This window comes from Pogoniulus pusillus, chromosome 29, assembly GCF_015220805.1.
Source record: "Pogoniulus pusillus isolate bPogPus1 chromosome 29, bPogPus1.pri, whole genome shotgun sequence".
Lineage (NCBI taxonomy): Eukaryota > Metazoa > Chordata > Aves > Piciformes > Lybiidae > Pogoniulus > Pogoniulus pusillus.
The window spans coordinates 1,577,041-1,600,119 of NC_087292.1; the positions used below are offsets into that span (position 1 = coordinate 1,577,041).

Genomic DNA, 23,079 nt, shown 5'->3' on the forward strand with positions numbered 1-23,079 from the left:
TTGCCTGCTGGCTGCTCCCATTGCCTGCGGGCTGCTCCCATTGCCTGCTGGCTGCTCCCATTGCCTGCGGGCTGCTCCCACTGCCTGCTGGCTGCTCCCATTGCCTGCGGGCTGCTCCCACCGCCTGCTGGCTGCTCCCACCGCCTGCTGGCTGCTCCCATTGCCTGCTGGCTGCTCCCATTGCCTGCGGGCTGCTCCCATTGCCTGCGGGCTGCTCCCATTGCCTGCGGGCAGCTCCCATTGCCTGCGGGCTGCTCCCATTGCCTGCTGGCTGCTCCCACCGCCTGCTGGCTGCTCCCACCGCCTGCGGGCAGCTCCCATTGCCTGCTGGCTGCTCCCATTGCCTGCTGGCAGCTCCCATTGCCTGCGGGCTGCTCCCACTGCCTGCTGGCTGCTCCCATTGCCTGCGGGCTGCTCCCATTGCCTGCGGGCTGCTCCCATTGCCTGCTGGCTGCTCCCATTGCCTGCTGGCAGCTCCCATTGCCTGCTGGCTGCTCCCATTGCCTGCTGGCTGCTCCCATTGCCTGCGGGCTGCTCCCACTGCCTGCTGGCTGCTCCCATTGCCTGCGGGCTGCTCCCATTGCCTGCGGGCTGCTCCCATTGCCTGCTGGCTGCTCCCATTGCCTGCTGGCTGCTCCCACTGCCTGCGGGCTGCTCCCATTGCCTGCTGGCTGCTCCCATTGCCTGCTGGCTGCTCCCATTGCCTGCTGGCTGCTCCCATTGCCTGCAGGCTGCTCCCAATGCCTGCGGGCAGCTCCCATTGCCTGCTGGCTGCTCCCATTGCCTGCGGGCAGCTCCCATTGCCTGCTGGCTGCTCCCATTGCCTGCGGGCAGCTCCCATTGCCTGCGGGCTGCTCCCATTGCCTGCTGGCTGCTCCCACTGCCTGCTGGCTGCTCCCATTGCCTGCTGGCTGCTCCCACTGCCTGCTGGCTGCTCCCATTGCCTGCTGGCTGCTCCCACTGCCTGCTGGTTGCTCCCACTGCCTGCAGGCTGCTCCTCGGGCCAGTTCTGGACCCAGCTCTGCCCTTTCTTTGCACTGTAGTTTGGTTTCTCTTTGCAGTACCAAGTAGCTTCCCAGCACAAGAATGGCTTTAAAGTGGGCATGAAGCTGGAGGGGATCGACCCACAGCACCCATCCATGTACTTCATCCTGACAGTGGCTGAGGTAAGGTTCTCATGGTGCTTGCTTCCTCCTCACAGCTCTCTGGGGCAGGGGGGGGTTGCTGCCAGCTGGCCTGTGGAGGAGGTGAGCTTTGGACCCTCACCTGCATGAGATGGGCTGGGGGTCAGGAAGGGAGGCACAGGGACAGCCTCTGCTCACCTGTGCCCTGCCACAGGACAAGGGCAAGGGAGGGAAACTGCAGCACAGGAGGTTGCAGCTCAGCATGGGGAAGAACTTCTTGGCTGGAAGGGTCCCAGAGCCCTGGCACAGGCTGCCCAGAGAGGTTGTGGAGTCTCCTTCGCTGGAGCCTTCCCAGCCCTGTCTGGATGTGTTCCTGTGTGCCCTGTGCTGGATTCTCTGCTGCTGCTCTGGCAGGGGTTGGACTGGCAGATCTGCAGAGATCACTCCCAACCCCTGACATCCTGTGTGCTCCAGCAGCTCAGCCAAGCAAAGGGGAGTTTGGTGCTGGGTCAGGAGCCTGCTGTTCAGCTGCTGGCATGCTCCAGCATGGCAGGGCTCTCCACCACCCTGAGGCAGCAGAGCCACAGGGTGGAAGACTGTGGGCATGAAAACAGCTTCTTGTGTTGAAACTAATCCCTCTCAGGCAGGTCTGAGCCCTCGAGATGGAGGCTGTGGGGGCATCCCATTGCTCCTCCTTGTGCCCATGGAGGCCTCTCTGTGGGGCTCTCCACTCAGCATTAGAGTAGACCTTAGGAAGAAGTTCTTCAGCATGAGGGTGCTGAGAGCCTGGCACAGGTTGCCCAGGGAGGTGGTGGAAGCCTCATCCCTGGAGGTGTTTAAGGCCAGGCTGGATGTGGCTGTGGGCAGCCTGCTCTAGTGTGAGGTGTCCCTGCTCATGGCAGGGGTTGGAGCTGGATGGTCCTTGTGGTCCCTTCCAGCCTTGACGATTCCATGGTTCTGCTTTGCAGAGCCCCCTGGGCAGCAGGGCTGAGCAACCATCCAGCAGTAGCTGCTGCTCTTGCTGCTGGCAGGATCTCACCAGAGCATCCCCACATGTCCCCACAATCTCTGTGCCTGCACCTCCCCTGGCTGCAGAAAAGGGCATCCTTGCCCCTGCTGGACCCAGACAGGTGCCCCCACACGTCTCACCTCTTCTCCTAGGGCTGGCTCCCGGTGGCCTTTCACTTCTCCTGTGCTGGACACCTCTTGGGACTGGCAGGTGCTGGGGCAGTGGCCTATGAGTGACTCTGCTGAGGCTGTGTGTGGGAGGGCAGCTGCCTGCAGTGCTCAGCCAAGGGCAGCAGGAGGTTTCCATGGCCCTTTCCTTTTCCCACCCTCCCTGCTGGCAGGTGTGCGGGTACCGGATGCGCCTCCACTTCGACGGCTACTCCGAGTGCCATGATTTCTGGCTCAATGCTGACTCCCCTGACATCCACCCTGCTGGCTGGTTTGAAGAGACAGGCCACAAGCTCCAGCCCCCAAAAGGTAAGGAGTTAGCCAGTCTCAGTTGCTGGCTTCTGTTGGAGGAGGGGGGAACAAAGAGTGGCTCCCCGAACGCGCCACTGGAAATGGGGCCAAGATGGCTCTGTGGGGCCAGGAGAGCCTTGGCCTCATCACCTCCTGCCTGCTCCCTGTGAACTTGTGCTCTGCTTTGTCTTCCTGAGGGGTTGTAGGTTATAAGGAGGAAGAATTCAGCTGGACAAACTACCTGAAGATCACAAAGGCTCAGGCAGCTCCAAAGCATCTCTTCGTGGTCCGAAACACGGTGAGCAGCAGCTCGTCTGCTTCACAGCATCACAGCTCACCAGGCTGGAAGAGACCTGGAGAATCATCCAGTCCAGCCTGGCAGCTGACCCTTCTGATTGACCAACCCCTGGCACCAAGTGCCCCAGCCAGCCTCCTCTTCAGCACCTCCAGGCACGGCCACTCCTCCACCTCCCTGGGCAGCACATTCCAATGCCAATCACTCTCTCTGCCAGCAACTTCCTAACAACATCCAGCCTAGAACTCCCCTGGCACAGCTTGAGCCTCTGTCTCCTTGTTCTGTCCCTGAGTGCCTGGCAGCAGAGCCCAACCCCACCTGGCTACAGCCTCCCTGCAGGCAGCTGCAGGCAGCAATGAGCTCTGCCCTCAGCCTCCTCTGCTGCAGGCTGCACCCCCCCAGCTCCCTCAGCCTCTCCTCACAGGGCTGTGCTCCAGGCCCCTCCCCAGCCTTGCTGCCCTTCTCCAAACACCTTCCAGCACCTCAACATCTCTCTGCAATGGAGGAGCCCAGAACTGGACACAGCACTCGAGTTGTGGCCTGAGCAGTGCTGAGCACAGGGGCACAAGAACCTCCCTTGTCCTGCTGCCCACACTGCTCCTGAGCCAGCCCAGGATGCCATTGGCTCTGCTGCCCACCTGGGCACTGCTGCCTCCTCTGCAGCTCCTCTCTCCCACCACCCCCAGCTCCCTCTCTGCCTGGCTGCTCTCAGCCACTCTGGCCCCAGCTTCCTGCCCCTCCAGCTGGTGCTGGGCCTCTGCTGCCCACCCAATACCTTTCCAGCCCTCTACGGAATCACAGAATCACAGAATGGTTTAGGTTGGAAGGGACCTTAAGGGTCATCCAGTTCCAACCCCCTGCCATAAGCAGGGACACCTCCCACTAGAACAGGTTGCTCAAGGCCTCATCCAACCTGGCCTTGAACACCTCCTGGGAGGGAGCTTCCACAGTCTCCCTGGGCAACCTTTCACCACCCTCACTACAAACAACTTCCTCGCATCCAGTTCCAATCTCCCCTCTGCCACTTCAAACCCATTCCTCCTCCTCCTCCTCCTCCTCCTCCTCCTCCTCCTCCTCCTCCTCCTCCTCCTCCTCCTCCTCTCATTCCCAGCCCTTGTCAATAGTCCCTCCCCAGCCCTCCTGCAGCCCCCTTCAGCTCCTGCAAGGCCACTCCAAGCTCTCCTCCAAGCCTTCTCCTCTCCAGGCTGCACAGCCCCAACTCTCTCAGCCTGTGCTCACAGCAGAGCTGCTGCAGCCCTCTCAGCATCTTGGTGGCCTCCTCTGGGCTGGCTCCAACACTTCTATGTCCTGCTTGTGCTGGGGGCTGCAGAACTGCCCCCAGGACTGCAGGTGGGGTGTGAGGAGAGCAGAGGCAAGGGGCAGAATCCCCAGGGATACTGGCACAGGTTGAGGGTGGTGAGACACTGGCACAGGCTGCTCAGGAAGGTTGTGGAGCACAGAAGCACCCAATGTGATCAAAGATCAAAGATCACTTTGGGTGCTTCTGTGCTCCACAACCCCCCTGGAGGTGTTCAGGACCAGGCTGGATGAGTCCTTGAGTAACCTGTTCTAGTGGGAGGTGTCCCTGCCTATGGCAAGGGGTTGGCACTGGCTGAGCTTTGAGCTCCCTTCCACCCCAACCCATTCTCTGATGCTATGAGTTCTGGTGGCAAGGGTGAGGAGAGCAGGAGCAGGGCAGAGAGCGAAGCGCTGCAGGGGGAGCTCAGCCTGCTGCTAAATGGCCTCTCAAGGGTACTTCCTCTGCCCAAAGCCTCCTGGTCAGTGCTGCCATGATCCGTGCAGTGTGTCCTGTGGCTTTGCACCCAAGAAATAAGGCAAGGCAGGGCGGAGGGCACCCAGGCTGCCAAGCTGCTGACATTGGAGCAGTGTGGGCACAAGTGTCCTGTGCCAGGATCTGAACCAGCCCAAGTCTGATTCTGTTTTTCTCCTGGAGGTCACTGCTTAGAGATCCTTAGGGCCTCAAGATTTCTTTTCCTTTTGCATGGAATCACAGGGCTGGGAGGGCCCTCAAGGATCATGCAGTTCCAACCCCCCCTGCCACAGGCAGGGACACCTCACCCTGGATCAGGTTGCTCAGAGCCACATCCAGCCTGGCCTTAAAAACTTGCAGGGATGAGGCTTCCACCACCTCCCTGTGCCAATCTCTCACCCCCCTCATGTTGAAGAACTTCTTCCTCAGGTCTGATCCAAACCTGTGTGGCCGAGTTGCTGTTTGCCTCTTTCCCTGCAGGCACAGCAGGGCACTGCCTCTCTGGGGCTGCCTGGAGGCCAGGGAGGGTCTGGGTTTGGGAGGGTTTGGGCAGGTGCCCACTTGCAGCAGGCGAGGGGAGCGAGGAGGGCAGTGGAAGCAGAGCTCTGACTGCCAAGTGCCCTTCTCTCCTGGCAGCATGAGGCTTCCCCAGGCTTCAAGGTGGGCATGAAGCTGGAAGCAGTGGACCGCATGAACCCCTCTCTGATCTGCGTGGCCACGGTGACAGACGTGGTGGACAGTCGCTTCCTGGTGCACTTCGACAACTGGGACGACACTTACGACTACTGGTGGGTGCCTGGGGGACCCTGGCGGCCACTGCTGGGGCCACATCTGCCCTGCCCCAGCAGCACCGGCCCAGCCTGCTGCCCAGCTGAGCTCCGGCAGCACAGAGGCACAGGCTCTGCTGGGGGGCAAACCTTCGCCCTCTGGGGCGGTGCCAGGGCCCTGCAGGTGATGAGGTCCCAGCAGGACAGCTGCCATCACCTGCTGTGGGCTCGCCCTGGCACCTGCCTGGGAGGTGGCACCTTCTGTGATGCAGAGACCGAAGGCTGCGTCTTAAAAGGAGCTCCTGTGGCTGTGGGTGGGGAGGTGACCTAGCTGAGGCTGGTTAAGGCCAGTGAGCAGGATCAGGGTCCTGAGGGCAGCTCCTGCTGGCTTTGGGGCTGCAGCCCTCTGACCTTCTCCTTCTCTTTGCCCCAAGGAGCCTTGGGCAGGCTCTGCCCCTGGCTGCTCCTCACTCGCCGCTGCCGGGCAGCCTCCTGCTCCGCTGGGCAGCCCTGCAGAGCAGCAGCACCTGAGTCTGCTCTGCCCTCCTGGGAGCTGTGCCCAGCAGGAGCAACCTGACTGCTCGGGAGGGCATGGCCTGGCTGCCTGCTCACGTCAAAGGGTTGCTGCTCCCTGGGCAGCTCTGCTGCAGGCTTGCACCCGGGGCATGTCCATGCCCTGCTGCCCCCGGGCTGGAGTGCCTCTGCTCTAGCCCTTGCCATAGCAGGGCCCTGGCTCCCTCGGTCACTCAGGCTGCAGCAGAAGAGTGACTTCTGCAGGGGCTCTGCTGGTGGTGCAGGCCTGGGGGGTGGTGCCAGGGGCAGGCCTGAGGCCCCACAGCCTGTGCTGCCTGGCAGTGATAAGCTGCCTATCTCGGCCCCCTGTCAGGGCTTGGCTGTCTCTTCTAGGTGTGACCCCAGCAGCCCATACATCCACCCAGTGGGATGGTGTCAGGAGCATGGCAAACCCCTCACACCTCCCCAAGGTGAGTCAAAAGGCAGGGGGGCACAGCCTGCACTGGCCCGTCCCCGTGGGGCAGTCTTGCCAGGGTGGCATGGGGAGCCTGGGAGCACAGACCCCATGGCTCTTGCTTGTCTGCATGCACAGGCAGTTTCCTTCAGCAGGACCACATCCAGGAGTCACTGAACTGTCAGGCTTGGAAGAGACCTCAAAGATCTGGTCACTAGCCCAGGTTGCTCAGAGCCACATCCAGCCTGGCCTTGACAGCTGCCACGGGGGTGGCCTGCTCCTGCAGTGCTCCTGTGCTTGTGTCCAGCTACAGCACAGTGCTTGTGTCAGGCTGAGTGGAGGCAGGAGGAGGACCCAAGGTGCTACTGCCTCCTTGTAGCCTGCATTTCATGGGCCAGGAGAAAACAGCAGCACTTCTTGATGTCTCCCAGCTTCCCACCTGCCTAGCACAGACTTGCTTGGGCCTTCAAGGCACTAGGATGTTCTGGGTTAATTTCCAGCTCACCTTCTGCATCTTCCCCCTCTTAGATTATCCTGACCCTGACAACTTCACCTGGGAGAAGTACTTGAAAGAGACAGGAGCAGCTGCTGTCCCAGCTTGGGCCTTCAAAGTGGTGAGTGCCTCACCACCTGCTCTGCCCTGCCTGGGCAGGAGTCTGCTTCAAGTCTTTGTTGTCATGAAGGCAGCTGATGTGCAGTGTGCTGCTGTCACAGGCATGGCCTCAGGTCTGCACTCAGGGCTCAGAAGTCAGGCCTGTGCTGGACAAACTGTTCAACACTGGCAAAAGTGGGAAGTGTGAGCATGCCCTCAGCTGAGCCATGGGAGGTCACTCAGGCTTGCTTGGCAATTGTCTCCAACTGCAGCAGCAGCTGTGTCCAGCCAAGATCCTTAAATGTGTCCTTTGGAGCCCTCCTTCCCTTGAGCACAGCTTTGCCACCCTGGTAAAGCACAGCTTGGCTCTGGGCTGCCTGTGCCCTCTCTCCTGCTGCCACTGGAGCTGGGATGGCTCCCTTAAAATGTGTCCCTTGGAGCCCTCCTTCCCTTGAGCACAGCTTTGTCCCCTTGGTAAAGCACAGCTTGGTTCTGGGCTGCCTGTGCTCTCTCTCCTGCTGCCACTGGAGCTGGGATGGCTCCCTTAAAATGTGTCCCTTGGAGCCCTCCTTCCCTTGAGCACAGCTTTGCCACCCTGGTAAAGCACAGCTTGGCTCTGGGCTGCCTGTGCCCTCTCTCCTGCTGCCACTGGAGCTGGGATGGCTCCCTTAAAATGTGTCCCTTGGAGCCCTCCTTCCCTTGAGCACAGCTTTGTCCCCTTGGTAAAGCACAGCTTGGCTCTGGGCTGCCTGTGCTCTCTCTCCTGCTGCCACTGGAGCTGGGATGGCTCACAGTGGGACAGGCCAGGGCTGAGAGCTGGGCTTGAGGAGCACAGGGGGAAGCTACCCTGGGCCCCAGAGCACAGCTCCCTGCTGAGCTGGGTTCCTGTGGCCCCAGCGCCCTCCCCATGGCTTCCTGGTCAACATGAAGCTGGAGGCAGTGGACAGGAGGACTCCTTCCTTCATCCGAGTGGCCAGCGTGGAGGATGTGGAAGACCACAGGATAAAGGTAGGTGCTGAGCCTGTCCAGGCGCTGCCCTGGCCTGCCCCTTGCCTTGCCAGCTCACTGCCAGCTGCAGTGCCCAAGTGTCTGGAGGTGTGTGGCAGTGCCCTGTGCAGAGCCTGCCTGCAGGAGTGCAGGAGAGCCTGGCACTGGAGTTTGGACCTGCCTGGAGCCTGGGGGGCTCCAGAGCTGGTTTGAAGGGTGACCTCTCCCCTTGCCTCCCCAGATCCATTTCGATGGCTGGAGCCACATCTATGACTTCTGGATCGACGTGGACCACCCAGACATCCACCCCATAGGCTGGTGCTCCAAGACTGGGCACCCTCTGCAGCCTCCTCTCAGTAAGTCACAGGCCTGGGCCACCCCTCATGGCAGAGCCCCCAGACGTGCCAGGGCCTCACAGTCACCCACAGCTGCCAGGGACAGAGCTGGCAGGGAAGGTGCTGGCTGAGGATGGGCAGGGAGGGGAAGGGCTTTCAGTTGGAGCTGTTTGGTGCAGGCAGGGCACCCTGAGCCCCTGCAGCTGTGACAGTCTCCCTTCACAGGACCCCAGATCCCAGGAGGTTAGGGGTTGGAAGGGGCCTCGGAAGATCCTCCAGTCCAGCCCCTGCCAGAGCAGGAGCAGAGAATCCAGCACAGGGCACTCAGGAACACATCCAGACAGGGCTGGAAAGGCTCCAGAGGAGGAGACTCCACAACCTCCTTTCTCTCCTCGGTGCAGGGCCGAAGGAAGCAGCCTCCTCTGCCCATGGGGGCTGCCCCACGCTGGGCTGCAAGAGCATCCCTCACACCAAGAGCTCCAAGTACAGCTTCCACCACAGGTGAGCTTCCCAGAGGGAACCAAGGGCACAGCTTTCCTGCCAGCCTGTGCCAGCCACCTCCACCAGCCCTTCCCTGCGCCCACCACATGCTTGGCTCAGCCTCTGCTCTCCTCATGCCAGGCCCCAGGGCAGCTCTGAGCCTGAGGCCAGTGTAACTGCTGTGAGCTCTGCCCCTGTCCTGTGCAGCACCCAGAGCCCCTGGGACTGCCCTGCATGCCCATCTGCTTGTGTGGGCACATCAGCTATATGGGGCACAGTGCCTCTGAGATGCTCTTTGCTGATGCCATCTCAAGGCAAGGACCATGTCCCTCCTGCCCCCGTGGGTGCCTCTCACTTTGTTGTTGGTTAGAATCACAGAACTGTTTGGCTTGGAGAAGAGCTCTGAGACCCAGCCCAGCCTTTGGCATAGCACCCCCAGGGCCACTAAACCCTGGCCCCAAGTGCCATGGCCACCCCATTCTTGAGCACCTCCAGGGCTGGGGACTCCACCACCTCCCTGGGCAGCCTGTGCCAGTGCACGACCAGGCTGTGACCTGGCGCGAGCCTTGAGGAGAAAGCCAGGCACAGCCTAGTGCCAACCCTAGCAGGTCAGGCTGGCAGTCTGCTGGAGCATCCTTGAGGATGGGCAAGGCAGATCTGTCTGCCAGGGGCTTCTGTGATGGCCACACTCAGGAGCCTGAGGCTGGGCTGGATGCCTGTGAGGGTAGGGAAGGGCAGGTGGAGGCTCTGTGGGTGTCAGCGGCTTGCTGGGCCAGCTCCGTGCTGCCTGGCACAGGGTGGCTGTCGGGGCAGCAGAGAAGGGGATGCAGATGCTTGTGCCCGGGGTACCAAGCAGCTGCTGCTGCCCCGCCCCGGGCGCTCTCTCGGCAGCGCTGTCCTGCGCTCCCCGGGGCCGCGGCTGCGGTGGCCGTGCCCGGAGGCGGAGCTGGCCCCGCGGCTGCCCCTGCCCTGCTGGCGGCCGGCTCCAACCCTGCCTCCCCTCTGTTCCTAGGAAGTGCCCCACGCCGGGCTGCGACGGGTCGGGACACGTCACGGGCAGGTTCACAGCCCATTACTGCCTCTCAGGGTGCCCCCTGGCAGAGAAGAACCAGAACAGGCTCAAGGCTGAGCTGTCCGACACCGAAGCCTCGGCTCGCAAGAGGAACCTGATGGGCTTCCCGCAGAGGAAGAAGTCTCGGCACCACGGGAGGTGAGCCCTGCGCCACGGCTGCCACCCCGGCCACAGAGCCTCCTGGGCCCGGGGAGCACAGCTGCTGGCACCTGGCACTTGCCCTTCCAGCTCTCGGGGGCATCTCTCTGGTCGTTGTCTTCTTCTTCTCCCCCTCTTGTGTGTCTGTAGCTGTCAGTCCCTTTGGTCAGGGTCCAGGAGGTCAGGGCTGCTCCCGCCGGCGGGGCTGTGCCCTGCGCGGTGCGGGGCAGGGCGCTGGGGCCGGTGCCAGCCCCGCTGGCAATCACTCTTCCTGTCTCTTTAGAGGGAGACCCCCAAAGTACCGGAAGATCCAGCAGGAAGACTTCCAGAGTAAGTGACCCCCTGGCACGGCAGGGCGAGGAGCTGGGGGGGGCTGGCAGCAGATCTGCCTTGGCTGCCTTAGCTCCTGCTGAACTTGCCCATCTGAGCAGCAATGCCCCTGCCTCTTGGCACAGCTCTGCCAGCTCCTGTCTGCTGGTTTCTGGCTGTGAATATTTGAGTGCTGCAGGGCAGGGAATCAGGATTCTCTCCCCATGGCAGTGCATTGCCCCTGCTGCTGGCTGCCCTCAAGCCAAAGGTGCTGGGTCCTCTCCTCTCCAGCCAGGGGTGCTGGGTCCTCTCCAGTCAGGGGTGCTGGGTCCTGGGTCCTCTCCAGAAAAGGGTGATGGGTCCTCTCCAGCCAGGGGTGCTGGGTCTTAGATCCTCTCAAGCCTGAGGTGCTGGGTCTTAGATCCTCTCCAGCCTGAGGTGCTGGGTCCTGGGTTCTCTCTAAACAAGGGTCCTGGGTCCTCTCCAGCCAGGGATGCTGGGTCCTGGGTCCTCTCCAGCCAGGGATGCTGGGTCCTGGGTCCTCTCCAGCCAGGGATGCTGGGTCCTGGGTCCTCTCCAGCCAGGGGGTGCTGGGTCCTGGATCCTCTCCAGCCAGGGGCACTGGGTCCTCTCCAGCCAGGGATGCTGAGGCTCCTGCTGTGGCTGCTGTGCCCCCGTGTAGCTGTGTGGGTGCAGAGTGCCAGGCAGCTGCAGCAGTGCAGGACCCGGGCAGTGGCTGCCATCTGTGCCTGGGCTGTCCTGCTGCCAGCCCTGGGCCCTGCCCTGCCTGGGGGGAGCCTCCTCCAGGCTCCTGGGCTAGGCTGGGCTGCTGTGCTGCCCTGTAAGAGCCTTCCCTCTCCCTTGCCAGCCATTTCTTCAGACAACATGCACCAGTCCCTCTTCATGTCTGCCCTCTCTGCCCACCCCGACCGCTCCCTGGCGCTCTGCTGGGAGCAGCACTGCAAGCTGCTGCCAGGCGTGGCTGGCATCACGGCAACTACGGTGGCCAAGTGGACCATCGACGAGGTAAGGTGGCTTGGCAGCCTGTGTGCTGGCTCCTGGGCTCCCCCCAGCCTGGCTGGCAGCACTCTGCTTGGCTGTGCAGCACCGTGGGGCATTGCGCCGGGCACAGTGGTGCTTCAGCAGCCACTGCCCTGGGCTAGCAAGAATCAGAGTTCATGGAATCAGAATTGTTTGGCTTGGAAATGACTTCTGAGATCATCAGCCCAGCCCCACCATGGCCACCAAACCCTGGCCCCAGGTGCCATGGCCACACAGGTCTGGAACACCTCCAGCCATGGGCACTCCACCACCTCCCTGGCAGCCTGTGCCAATCCCTCACCACTCTGGCACCAAAGACATTTGTCCTCCTCTCCAGCCTAACCCTCCTCTGGCACTATTTCAGGACCTTGCCTTTCCTCTCACCTGACCCTAGGCAGCAGAGTCCAGCCCCAGCTGCCTGCAGCCACCTCTCAGGGAGCTGCAGAGAGCAAGCATCCAGTCCCTCAGTGCAGGAGGACCAAAAGACATCAACTGGATGTAAGAATCAGAGAACCATGGAACTGCCTGGGCTGGCAGAGCCCTCTGAGGTCATCTACTCCAACCCTCAGCCCAGCCCCACCGTGGCCACCAAGCCCTGGCCCCAGGTGCCATGCCCACACAGTTCTGGAACACCTCCAGCCATGGGCACTCCACCACCTCCCTGGGCAGCCTGTGCCAATCCCTGACCACTCTGGCACCAAAGACATTTGTCCTCTTCTCCAACCTAACCCTCTCATGGCACAGTTCCCCTCCTTCTCTCAGCTGTGTGGCAAGCTGCCAGCCTTGAGCCCTGCTGGCAGAAGGAGATGCAGAACCCCCAGGCTCTCACCTGGCCTGCAGGTGCCCCCAGTGCAGGGCAGGCTGGCACAGGCAGGCAGCAGCCTTTTAATTCAGCATGTTACACTGCCACAGAAATCAGCTTCACCTTGGCCACTCTAGGGCAGAGTGGAGGTGCTGGGTGGGAGCTTGGGCTTGCTGATCTCAGAGGTCTTTCCCAACCTTACTGGTTCTGGGGTTCACCAAGAAGCCACAGGCTGAGCAGGCAGGAGGCCTCTTCCCTCTGCCTCTGGAAATGAAAGCTGCAGCTCAGGTTCTTCAGCACCACCTTCCCCCACTGGCCTGGGCAGCTGTGGTAGCCCTGCTCAAGGCCTGGGCAGCTGTGGTAGCCCTGCTCAAGGCCTGGGCAGCTGTGGTAGCCCTGCTCAAGGCCTGGGCAGCCTCAGCAGCCAGCCCTGCCTCATTTCCCCATCACTCTGCTTTGCTCTGCCCTTCTTCTGCACCCTGCTGGAAGCCCTTTGGCTGTGCTGTGCCCCCGAGGGGCCTGGGGGAGGCCAGCACCTGTGCCCTGCCCCAAAGGTGATCTCTAAGCATGGTGGGGGCTGCTGCAGCTGCAGCCTTTGCCCTGCCAGCCAGGTGCTACCTTAGAGGGCACAAAATGCCCCTGTGGAAGTGAGGAGGTGGCCTGCAGGGTGTGTCCAGCCAGAAGCATTGCCTCTGTCTTGACCTTTCTGTCTGTTCATTCCAAGGTCTTCACCTTTGTTCAGACCCTGACTGGGTGTGAGGACCAAGCCAAGCTCTTCAAGGATGAGGTGAGAAGGGCTGGGAGTGCCAGGGCTGTTTGCCAACAGGGCAGGGAGGACCTGGCCAGCTGCTTGCTGCTGAATGCTGAGAGCATGTCCAGCGTCCTGTGCAGGGCTGGGGGCAGCAGCTCCACTGCACTGCAGTGTGCAGCTCTCTGCCTGTGCAGCTGTGGAGGCAGGAGGAGAGATGCTGACCCCCAAGGGGCTGTGCTGCCCTGTTCTGCTGGCATGGGTGAGGCAGGGAGCCTGTGAGAAGGCTGGGAACAGGGAGCAGGAGGAAGTTCAGTTCTGGGCTCCCCAGTGCAAGGACAGGGACTTGCTGGAGAGGGGACAGCAGAGGGCTACAGAGAGGCTGAGGGGACTGGAACAGCTCTGCTGGGGAAGGACTGAGAGCATTGGGGCTGCTTAGCCTGGAGAGGAGCAGCCTGAGGGGAGCCCAGCAGGGCTCAGCAACACTCACAGGGTGGATGCCAGGAGGGTGGCACCAGGCTTTGCTCAGTGGTGCCCAGGGACAGGGCAAGGGGCAGTGGGCACAGACTGGAACATCAGAAGCTCCATCTAGAGATGAGGATCAACTTCTTTGGTGTGAGGGTGCTGGAGGCCTGGAGCAGGCTGCCCAGAGAGGCTGTGGAGTCTCCACCTCTGCAGGCATCCCAACCCCACCTGGATGTGTTCCTGAGTGCCCTGCTCTGGCAGGGGGGTTGGACTCTGATCTCCAGAGTTCTCTTCCCACCCATACCACTCTGTGACTGTGCAGTTGGTGCTGTAGCCTTACCAGCACCTCCTGCAGCAGGCTGCTTACTCACCCATCCCTCCCTGCCTGTGTCCTCTGCCCAGCACCACAGGTTGGTGGCACTGCAGTCTGCGAGCTGGGCCCCTGTGTGGGCAGCAGCAGGGGCAGCACACCAGGGTGGGCAGCAAATGGCCTCTGTGCTTTGAGGGTGCTGAGGAACACAGAGCTGAGCTGAGGGCATGCTGCACACGCGCCAGGACCTGGAGCAGAGCAGGGACTGGCGTTTGGCCACAGCAGGCTGCCTGCTGGCTGTGTGCTGTGCCCTTGCCCCCAGGTGCAGCTGCACCAGGAGCTCTGTGGAAGAGCCTTTCCCTTTCTCCACTCAGTTCCTGGGCATGTGACCTCCCAGCTCTGGCTTGCCTGGGCTGGTGGGGGAGTGCTGTGGGCAGTCCCTGGCACCTCTGTAGCAGCTGGCTGGGGCTGAGCAGCTGCCCAGGCGGTGCCCACGCTGGCTGTGCCCAGGCAGCCCAGCCTGTGATGCTGTCCCCTGCAGATGATCGATGGTGAAGCCTTCCTGCTGCTGACCCAGGCAGACATCGTCAAGATCATGAGCGTCAAGCTGGGCCCCGCCCTCAAGATCTACAATGCCATCCTCATGTTCAAGAACGCCGACGACTCCTTGAAGTGACTGCTGCTGGCCTGAGCAGGATCCTCCCTCAGCCCCGCTGCTGCCAACCGCTCTGCTCAGGACAGAGGTTCCCCTCGACCGGCTGCAGCTTCTCATGTCCTGCTCCTGCCCTTCCGGATGCCACAGCTCTGCTCTCCTGCCCTCTGCGCTCCATGCTGCCCTCCTCCTCCAGCGCTGGGCGCCAGGCTGCCCCCGAGCCTCAGGGGCAGCTGGAGGGTGGGCATGGGCATGCCCTGCCCCCCGGGGGCTGCTGTGACCGCAGCCATTCGGGGCTGAGTCTGGGGCCGTGGGAGCAGTGTGGAGGATGCTGTAAGGCAGCAGAGGAGGGGAGGCACTGCCTGCCTGCCCCCGCTGGGAGGCTGCTCCTGGCTTTGCTCAGCAGCTCGACGAGCTCCCTCCAGGGCCCTCTGCTAACAGTGGATGCTCTCAAGGAGCTTCTGCTCACTTTGCCTTTTCCTCTGAACTCTTTTGCCTTTCCCTTCCAAGCCCAGATGATGACTTCTTTGTCCCTTCACTGTACTGGCAGTCAGTAGCCCACTCCTTGCTCCTCCCAGGCAGCAGCAGCAGGTCCTGCCTGCTGCTCTGCCCCCACCCAGCAGCACTTTGCTCCTCTCGGCTGTGCCGCAGCAGGGCCAGGGCTGCCTGGCTGCAGTACAGGCTCCATCTCTCCTGTGCCTCAGGCTCTCTTGGCCAGCATGCCTCTGGCAGGAGGGATGCTTGCTTAGCTTGTGCCCTTTGCAGCAGTTTAGAGCCCTCTGCAAGGAAGGGCTGGGCCCTCTGGTGCATGTCCTGGAGCAAGGTCCTGTGCAGCACAGGCCAGCAGCAGCCATTGCCCCACAGGCACAGCTGCTCCCTTCCCGAGGCTGGCTCCATCCTGCCAAGCTGCCTTCTCCCCCTCGTTTGCCCTTGCAGGATGCCCAGGGTCTGCTGTCTGAGGAGCAGGAGCTTCTGCTGGCCTCAGCTCCCAGTCTGCAGTGCTGGGAGGAGCTCAGCAGGCTGCAGCCAGCACAGCAGTGCCTGCCTCACGCTGTCCCTTCTGATGAAGGGGAGGCTGAGCAGGCTGCGGCTCCAGAGCCTTGCAGAGCCCCTGGCAGAGCCCCTGGCAGCCCCTCTGTGCCCTGGAATTGCCCACACTGCTCTCTGCACCACCTGTCACCCATCTCTGCATAGCTCTGTGGTGTCACTGGGGCAGTGGTGTGGCAGTGCAGTGCTGGGAGGTGGCCACCTGGCCTGAGGGCTGTGCAGGGCAGGGGGCTGAGCCCCATGTCCCCTCCTTCCCTGGTCCCAAGGAGGACACAGCTGACAGGAGGCTGTTATGCCCTTTCCCAGGGGAAGGCAGGGCCCTTGGTCAGTGCCCCGGCAGCGTGTGGTGGAGCAGCAGAGCCCTGGAGCCGCTGCCAGGCCTGCCCTGGCTGCCAGGCAGATGTAGCAGTTGGACTCTGGGTGTTTGGGGTGGCACTGGGGTGCTCTCGCAGCGGCTGCTGCTTGCTCACCACGCAGGACTCGCAGCTCCCTCCCTGTGTGTTTCCTCAGCTGGCCTTAGGCAGCTCTCCCCCTGCTGCCTGCTGTTCTCTCAGCGCTGGTGCGCTGCAGCCTGCCCAGCTGTGGGGAGGGGGAGGGCAAGCAGCTGCCATCTCCTCGGGTCCCGCAGGGGCTCCCCAAGTCACCCCTGAGCCGCAGCACACGGCCCTGAAGCTGCTCTCGGCAGCCAAGGGAGAGAGTCTCTGTCCGGAGCGCTGCGTGCTGGGGGAGAGGAGGAGGAGCAGCCCTGGGACCTTCAGCTGCGGGGCTGTCAGTGCCAGCAGCGCTCAGCTCCCCCCCCAGCTGCCACCTGGAGGCTGCTGCGCAGGACATGGCCCTGGGCTGCTGAGGAAACAGCTTCTGAAGGCTTCCTGTTCCCATCTGCTCTGTCCCTTCCTGCCCAGTCAGTCCTCCTGCTGGGGAAGGGACCTGGGTGCCAACCCAGCTGCCAGACCTGGAACCAGCCTGAAGGCTGAAGAACCTTGTCCTGCCTAGGGCTGCCCTGGAGAGCAGCCCCGGGGGGGAGATGCAGAAGATTCCTGAAGAGGAACCTTAAGCCAGGCTCTGGCTGGGCATAGCCAACAGCAGCAGCTCCTGCTCTGCACTTGGGTGCACTCTGCCTGGGCACCAAACTCTGCTAGCCATGAGCAGCAGCAGGATGCCCCATGGGGCACTGCCTCACCTGGGCTCTTCTGACTTCCCCCTAGGAGAGGACAGGACTGCCAAGGTGCTTCCCCTTGGCAATGGGGTCTGGGTCTCAGGCGTCTGCTGCAGCTGAGCTCTGCTCAGGAGCAGCTCAGGAAGGTGGCAGGGGGATGCCAGACATGAGGGTCCCTCACATGCCTGCTGTGCTGAGCAGCTCAGGAAGGTGGCAGGGGGATGCCAGACGTGAGGGTCCCTCACATGCCTGCTGTGCTGAGCAGCTCAGGAAGGTGGCAGGGGGATGCCAGACGTGAGGGACCCTCACATGCCTGCTGTGCTGAGCAGCTCAGGAAGGTGGCAGGGGGATGCCAGACGTGAGGGTCCCTCACATGCCTGCTGTGCTGAGCAGCTCAGGAAGGTGGCAGGGGGATGCCAGACGTGAGGGTCCCTCACATGCCTGCTGTGCTGGGCAGCAGCTCCTCAGCCTCTCTGCTGGCTCAGCCCTTTGGGTACAAAGCTTCTGGGTTGCTGGGGGTGAGCTGCAGGTTCGTGGGTGGCCAAGGGCTATTTCCTGTCGAGGGCAGACCCTTCTCCTTCCACACCAAACCAAACCCAAAGCATGGTGTGCCGTGGGTGGCTGTGGCACCGTTGCCCCTGCTGCAGCTGTGGCACCGTTTGATTGTGGTGGCCTCTTGTGCTGTGGAGGTGGCAGGCTCTGTGCCCAGAGGACCTGGGCAGGCCCTCCAGCTCCACAGAGTCCTGCTCCAGACAGCATCAGGGGCACCAAAGTCTCTCCTCCTTCCCCTGCTGGCCACCCAAGCTCCTGGCAGGGATGCCCACTGCCGGCCAGGACTGGGGGAGCTGAGTCAGGCCTGCAGCTTCCTCTCTGCAGCCTCTGAGATGTGACTGTAGCCAAAACGTCTGTGTCAGTGTGGAGTTCTTCAGGTCAGACGGGTTTTGGGTGAAGCCTCCCAGCCTGTGCGCCCCTGGATCCCGCCCCTGCTGCGGGCGGTGCTGGCAGAGCGTGGCTGGAGCCGTGGCTGCTGCCCCCCGGCATGCTGCAGCCTCGGCCCTGAGGGCTGTGCTGGGAGGCTCTCCAAGAGCCCCTGGCTGCGTGGGGGCAGGTGGAGCCCCTCAGGAGGATGTGCTCTTCCTCCGTGTGGAAAGGGGCAGCGCCGAGCCCGGGGGAGGGCAGGCTGAAGCCGAGGGCGGAGGTGGACCCCGGGCTGGCCACAGGCACTTGGAGCAGGCACAAACCCTCCTCGGGGGGCTGAGGGCAGGTCTGGGGCTGTGAGTGCAATGAGGGGCAGCGAGGAGGCAGCAGGGCTGGCACTTGGCCACTTCTGCTCCTCTCTTCCTCACGCCTTGACCTCCGGGGAGGGGAGGTGGGGAGAGGGCTGCAGGCTGCCTGCCTTCCTCCGCCCTTCCTCTGGGACCAGGGAGGGAGGAGGAGGAGGAGGAGGCTGGAAGCTTTTTTGCACTTTGATTCCTTTTGCTCTCGGTTTTCATTCCTTTGCCTTTCCTTTCGTTTTATTGTTTTGCTGTTGCCTTCTCTTTGTGTTTTCAGAACCAAACCAACCACGGAGGAAAACAAAAACCCAACCCCAGACTTCTGTCGCAGCCTGTGAAGCAATTCCGGACCTTCGTGTCCGACCCCACAGAGGTTTCAAGGGCGGATCTATAGAAAAAGTTCCTCTCTGTATCGAGTTTCCCTGCCCGGAGGTCCTGCTGTGCTGTACCTGTCAGTGTTTGAACCAATAAACGACTGTGAGCGATGGATGGATGGATGGATGGATGGATGGATGGATGGATGGATGGATGGATGGATGGATGGATGGATGGATGCAGCCCGCAGCCGCCGCAGCCGCCGCAGCCTCCTCCCCCGGCCCCCGGCAGTGCTGCGCCGCCGCCCGCAGCAGCGCAGGGACTCGCGGGGCTGCTGGCACTGCCGTGCCCCCTCCCAAAGCCTTAGCCCCCTGCCCCGGGGTCACCCCAAAGCCCTCCGAGCCCTGCGGTGAGGCCCGGGGGCAGCCAGACGGTCCCGCGGCGAGGCGCTGGAGTGCCGGGGGTGCCCTCCTGGTGCCAGTCACGGGCAGGGCTGGTGCCGCTCCCGCCAGCTGCTGTGGGTGGCCTCGGCCAGGATCAGCCCCAGCAGCGCCAGGACCCCTGCCCCCAGGGCCAGGTGCACTATGTTGCTCCAGGTGTAATCTGTTGGGCACAGGAGGGGGCACTCACTGGGGACCCCTGCCAGAACCCCCGGGAGCTCTCTGCCCAAAGGCACAGGGGGCCCAAGGGGCACAGGAGGGGGCACTCACTGGGGACCCCTGCCAGAACCCCCAGGAGCTCTCTGCCCAAAGGAACAGGGGACCCAAGGGGCACAGGAGGGGGCACTCACTGGGGACCCCTGCCAGAACCCTCAGGAGCTCTCTGCCCAAAGGCACAGGGGGCCCAAGGGGCACAGGAGGGGGCACGCACTGGGGACCCCTGCCAGAACCCCCAGGAGCTCTCTGCCCAAAGGCACAGGGGGCCCAAGGGGCACAGGAGGGGGCACTCACTGCAGATCCCTGCCAGAACCCCCAGGAGCTCTCTGCCCAAAGGCACAGGGGGCCCAAGGGGCACAGGAGGGGGCACTCACGGGGGACCCCTGCCAGAACCCCCGGGAGCTCTCTGCCCAAAGGCACAGGGGGCCCAAGGGGCACAGGAGGGGGCACGCACTGGGGACCCCTGCCAGAACCCCCGGGAGCTCTCTGCCCAAAGGCACAGGGGGCCCAAGGGGACAGCCCTGGCACACGTGGGGCAAAGGGAGCGGTGCCAGCCCTGGGGCTCTCCTGAGCCAAAGAGGGGTGAAGGGAAGTTCCCGGGGAGCAAAGGGAGGCTCGAGGGCTCCCGCAGGCAATAGAATCATGGAACTGATTCGGTTGGAAAGGACCTCGGAGACCACCGAGTCCAACCATCAGCCCAAGCCCACCGTGGCCACCAAACCATGTCCCAGAGTGTGGCGGTCACAGCCGGTAGCTGCCACCCCCCTGCCAGCTGGGACAGGCTCTGACCTGTGGCCCCACCCAGGGGCATCAAAGCCAGGGAGGAGGACAGGAACACAGACCCTGCCCTCCCCTGCCATTGCCAGCCACCGACACTGGGCTGCCACAGGATGTAGGGCTGGGGGAGCTGCGGGGTGCAGGCACTGGGGGACAAGGGCCAGGAGACCCCCGATGACAGCCTGGCACCCCTGGGGCTGCAGGTCATCTGCAGAGCCTTCTGAGGAGCTGGCAAGGCTCGAACGCTGCTGAAGGAAGCTGCACTGCCCCTCCTGCAGCTCCTTCCTGCCCCTACATCCTCTTTCCCAGTTCCACCCAGCCGTGCCAGACGCTGGGGGAGGGGGAGAGCAGAGCAGGATGCGGCCCGGGCAGTGCCTCACCTCTCACCACCAGCTCCAGGGGCTGGCTGGCGGCAGACCAGTTGAAGATGGCAGCAGCCTGGGTGAAGCACTGGCAGCTGTAGCGGCCTCCATCACCTTCCCGCGCGTGGGAGATGCTGAAAGCCTCCTGGTGCTGGGAGAGCACATCCAGGGCTCGCCTCTGCCCCTCCCGGTAGAGCAGGCAGCGGGCACCGGGCAGCGCAGCGCTGCAGCGCAGAGCCACCGCGGCTCCGGCACCCACCTCCGGCCCGGGCAGCACCGACAGGGCAGGGGCGGGGAGCAGCAGCTCTGTGGGGAGAGCAGAGGGCGTCGGAAGGTGTGGGGGGCTTTGGCCTGGTGCCAGCAGCCAATGGCATCTTCACTCCCTTGCTGAAGCAGCAGAGAAATGGTCCCCACCTCTTGGGGGGCAGGGAAAGAAGAGAAACGGAGAACTGGCAGGGCTGGAAGGGCCCTCAAGGAGCATCCAGCTCCAACCCCCTGCCACGGGCAGGGACACCTCACACTACATCAGGCTGCCCACAGCCACAGCCAGCCTGGCCTTAAACACCTCCAGGGATGAGGCTTCCACCACCTCCCTGGGCAACCTGTGCCAGTGCCTGCCCATCACACGGACAGGAAAGCCAAGGGGCTGTGTTCATCCTGCTCTGCCCCTGTGGCACCTGCCCCCATGCCAGGGGGTACATCCCTTACCTTGTACCACCACATCCAGGCCTTCGCTGAGAGCCAGCAGGCTGCCTCCAGCCAGGTACTGGCAGCTGTAGACACCTGCATCCCCCCAGCTGGCATTGGAGAGGGTGAACTCAGCCCTGCTGCCAGGCAGCTCCAGGGCACGGAGCCGGTGCCCATTCTTGTACAGCACAAAGTGCCCATTGGCACACTGGCAGCTGCAGCAGATGGTGGTGGAGCCTCCTGGTGAGATGACCCCAGGGGGCTTCAGGAAGATGGAGACTGAGGGGGCACCTGCACGGGACAGAGATGCAGGCAGGCAGACAGTGCCCAGCACCCAGCTGCCCTCTGCTGAGCGGGGACCTGGTCCAGGCCCCACCTGCACCCAAGGGTGAGTTTTGCTCTGAGGGGCTGGGGAGGAGCCCTGGCACAAGGAGGGGGACACCAGAGATGTGCTCAGGCTCCCCGACTGCCTCCTCACGACACTCACTTGGTGCAGCCTTACTCTGTGTCACCAGGCAAGCCCCTGCAAGAGAACCAGCAGTGTGACAGCTCTGGCAGCCCCTGGGCACCTCGGGCACCCACCCAGCCCCCAGCACTTACCAAAGGCCAGCACCTGTGCCACCAGCAGCATCGTGTCCCCCTCAGTGCCCTCTGGCCTCAGCCCAGGCAGAGCTCCTTCAGAGCAGGGCTTATGCCAGGGGCAGAGCAGCCTGGGTGGGTGCTTCTGGCACCTGCTATGCCCTCCCTGGCACAGGTCACCTCCTGCCCCACGGCTTTGGTTCCTGCAGGGCTGGGCTGGTCGAACTGGAACCAGAACGTGCCAGTCCCTTGGTGCCAGGGGATTTCTGGTTCTCTTTCTTGGCTCTGGTCACTTGACCAGGAAATGACTTCATTTGCTCTTGAGCAACTGGGGCATGTTTTGCAACTGGGCTGCCCTGGGACTGCCGAGCTCTGGGGGTCTCTCCTTGCTGCTTGGCACTACAGGGACCTTTGGCTGCCCCAGCTGGGTCTGCTGCCTCACCTTGCAGGGGTGGGCAGCAGGGCCAGGTGCCCAGAGCACAGCTGCTGCTGTGGCTGACCCTGGGCACTTGGATGCCTGCGGGCAGGGGAGCTGCCTGCCCCCCAGCACCCTGACTGGGCCCCCAGCACCTGTGTTTGTCCCCACAGGGAGGCCCTTCCTGGCCTGGCCAAGTCCTTCCTACTCACAGACCTGGAGCCAGGCTTCAAGAGCCTCCCCTGAGGCACTGCCAAGAGAAGGGGGAGGTCTCTGGGCTACCTCTGGGTCACTCTCTGGCCCCCATCAGCCCTGGGCACCCTTGCACACCCTAAGACTCCTCTGCAGCCCCAAGCCCTTGCTGTGCCACGCTGATGGCCCCTGTGCACACAGCTGGCACAGGGCTGCTGTTCAGCAAGACTGAGCCAAACCCCAGGTGGGCACAGCCCCACCTCTGCCTCCTGCCATGACAGGGCACAGCAGCAGGGCCATGGGCAGCTGTGTGCAGGTGACCCTGTGGGGCTGTGGCTGCCTTTGGGGCAGTGGCCGAGGGGGAAGCAGCAGCACTCAGAGACCTCTGAGCCTTGTGACCCACAGTGCTCAGACTCAGCAGTCAAAGGCCTGAGGGGAGAAGGAGCTCTGCTGGCTGGGGGAGAAGACCAGGGGAGGGCTTCTGGCAAGCTTTCACCAAACACTTCTTCAGTCTTCCCCTTGAATCCCCTTCCAGATGCTGCCATCAGCCCGAGGAAGAGAGGCAGAAAGCCCTGAGAGCATCTGCTGGGCCCCTCCTCCCAGGGGGAAAGGAGCAGCAAGAAGTGAAACTTAAATCATCATCAAGATTGCCACTGAAGCTCTCATCTGCAAGATCAGGGCCAGCTCAGCCACAGGGTGCCAGAGTGCCAGGCTGGAAGGGACCCCAGGGATCAGCTGCCCCAAGCTCTCCAGGTGCCAGCAGAGCTGCCAGGAGCTGCCCCAGCACCCTGCCAAGCTGAGCCTCCCAAGTGCCCAGTGCAGGGCACTGCACTGCTGCCCCTGGCAGGAGATCCCAGTGCCTGCCTGTGCTGATGGGAAACATTTCCTGCTGCAGTGCAGTGCCAATGTCCCCAGCAGCAGCTTGTCCCCAGCAGCCCTTGTCCTGCCCATGGCACTGCTTGTCCTAAGGGAGTCTCCATCCTGCTGGGAGCCTTCCTGCATGGCCTGGTCCATGGTGATGCACCAGGCTGGCTGAGGCTGTGGGCAGCCTGCTCTAGGGTAGTGTGTCCCTGCTCATGGCAGGGGGGTTGGAACTGAATGCTCCTTCTGGTCCCTTCCAACCCTACTGATTCTATGCTAAGGTCTGCCCTGAGCCTTCTCTTCTCCAGGCTGCCCAGCCCCAGCTCCCTCAGCCTCTCCCCACATGGCAGAGGGCTGCCTGTGCTCTGAGCACTCTTCTGGCCCTTCTCTGGACACAGGGTTTGTGTTCCCAGGGAAAGGCAGAAGGAAAGGTCCA

General features: G+C 62.9%; 2 protein-coding genes across 7 annotated transcripts in view; one reads left to right on the forward strand and one right to left on the reverse strand.

The window, feature by feature from the left end:
* Positions 1–14,790, forward strand: part of L3MBTL1 (L3MBTL histone methyl-lysine binding protein 1) — a 43,461-nt gene extending 28,671 nt beyond the window's left edge. For 3 of the 4 annotated variants that reach the window (XM_064167986.1, XM_064167987.1, XM_064167984.1), the window contains 14 exons: positions 1,062–1,166; positions 2,474–2,609; positions 2,789–2,889; positions 5,294–5,445; positions 6,331–6,407; positions 6,920–7,005; positions 7,881–7,991; positions 8,212–8,326; positions 8,707–8,806; positions 9,798–9,995; positions 10,279–10,325; positions 11,173–11,330; positions 12,872–12,934; positions 14,212–14,790. In XM_064167986.1, coding sequence (XP_064024056.1) covers positions 1,062–1,166; positions 2,474–2,609; positions 2,789–2,889; positions 5,294–5,445; positions 6,331–6,407; positions 6,920–7,005; positions 7,881–7,991; positions 8,212–8,326; positions 8,707–8,806; positions 9,798–9,995; positions 10,279–10,325; positions 11,173–11,330; positions 12,872–12,934; positions 14,212–14,346 — 1,584 coding nt within the window. In that variant the 3' untranslated portion in view covers positions 14,347–14,790. The remainder of the gene's footprint in view (positions 1–1,061; positions 1,167–2,473; positions 2,610–2,788; positions 2,890–5,293; positions 5,446–6,330; positions 6,408–6,919; positions 7,006–7,880; positions 7,992–8,211; positions 8,327–8,706; positions 8,807–9,797; positions 9,996–10,278; positions 10,326–11,172; positions 11,331–12,871; positions 12,935–14,211) is intronic. The other variant, XM_064167985.1, reaches the window with a different exon arrangement.
* Positions 14,791–18,011: 3,221 nt separating this feature from the next.
* Positions 18,012–22,368, reverse strand: LOC135188526 (immunoglobulin superfamily member 1-like). Of its 3 annotated transcripts, none has more exons than XM_064167991.1 (6): positions 21,197–22,368; positions 21,084–21,119; positions 20,618–20,887; positions 20,169–20,215; positions 19,928–20,060; positions 18,012–18,248 (listed from the first exon to the last, which is right to left on the reverse strand). In XM_064167991.1, exons 1-6 carry the CDS (start codon positions 21,225–21,227, stop codon positions 18,073–18,075), a joined length of 693 nt encoding a protein of 230 aa, XP_064024061.1. In that variant the 5' UTR covers positions 21,228–22,368; the 3' UTR covers positions 18,012–18,072. The 3 variants fall into 3 exon arrangements, with proteins under 3 accessions (XP_064024061.1, XP_064024058.1, XP_064024059.1); XM_064167989.1 differs by adding an exon at positions 18,501–18,717 and having other exon boundaries at positions 18,162–18,248; positions 19,928–20,215; XM_064167988.1 differs by having other exon boundaries at positions 19,928–20,215.
* Between the last annotated feature and the right edge of the window lie 711 nt (positions 22,369–23,079).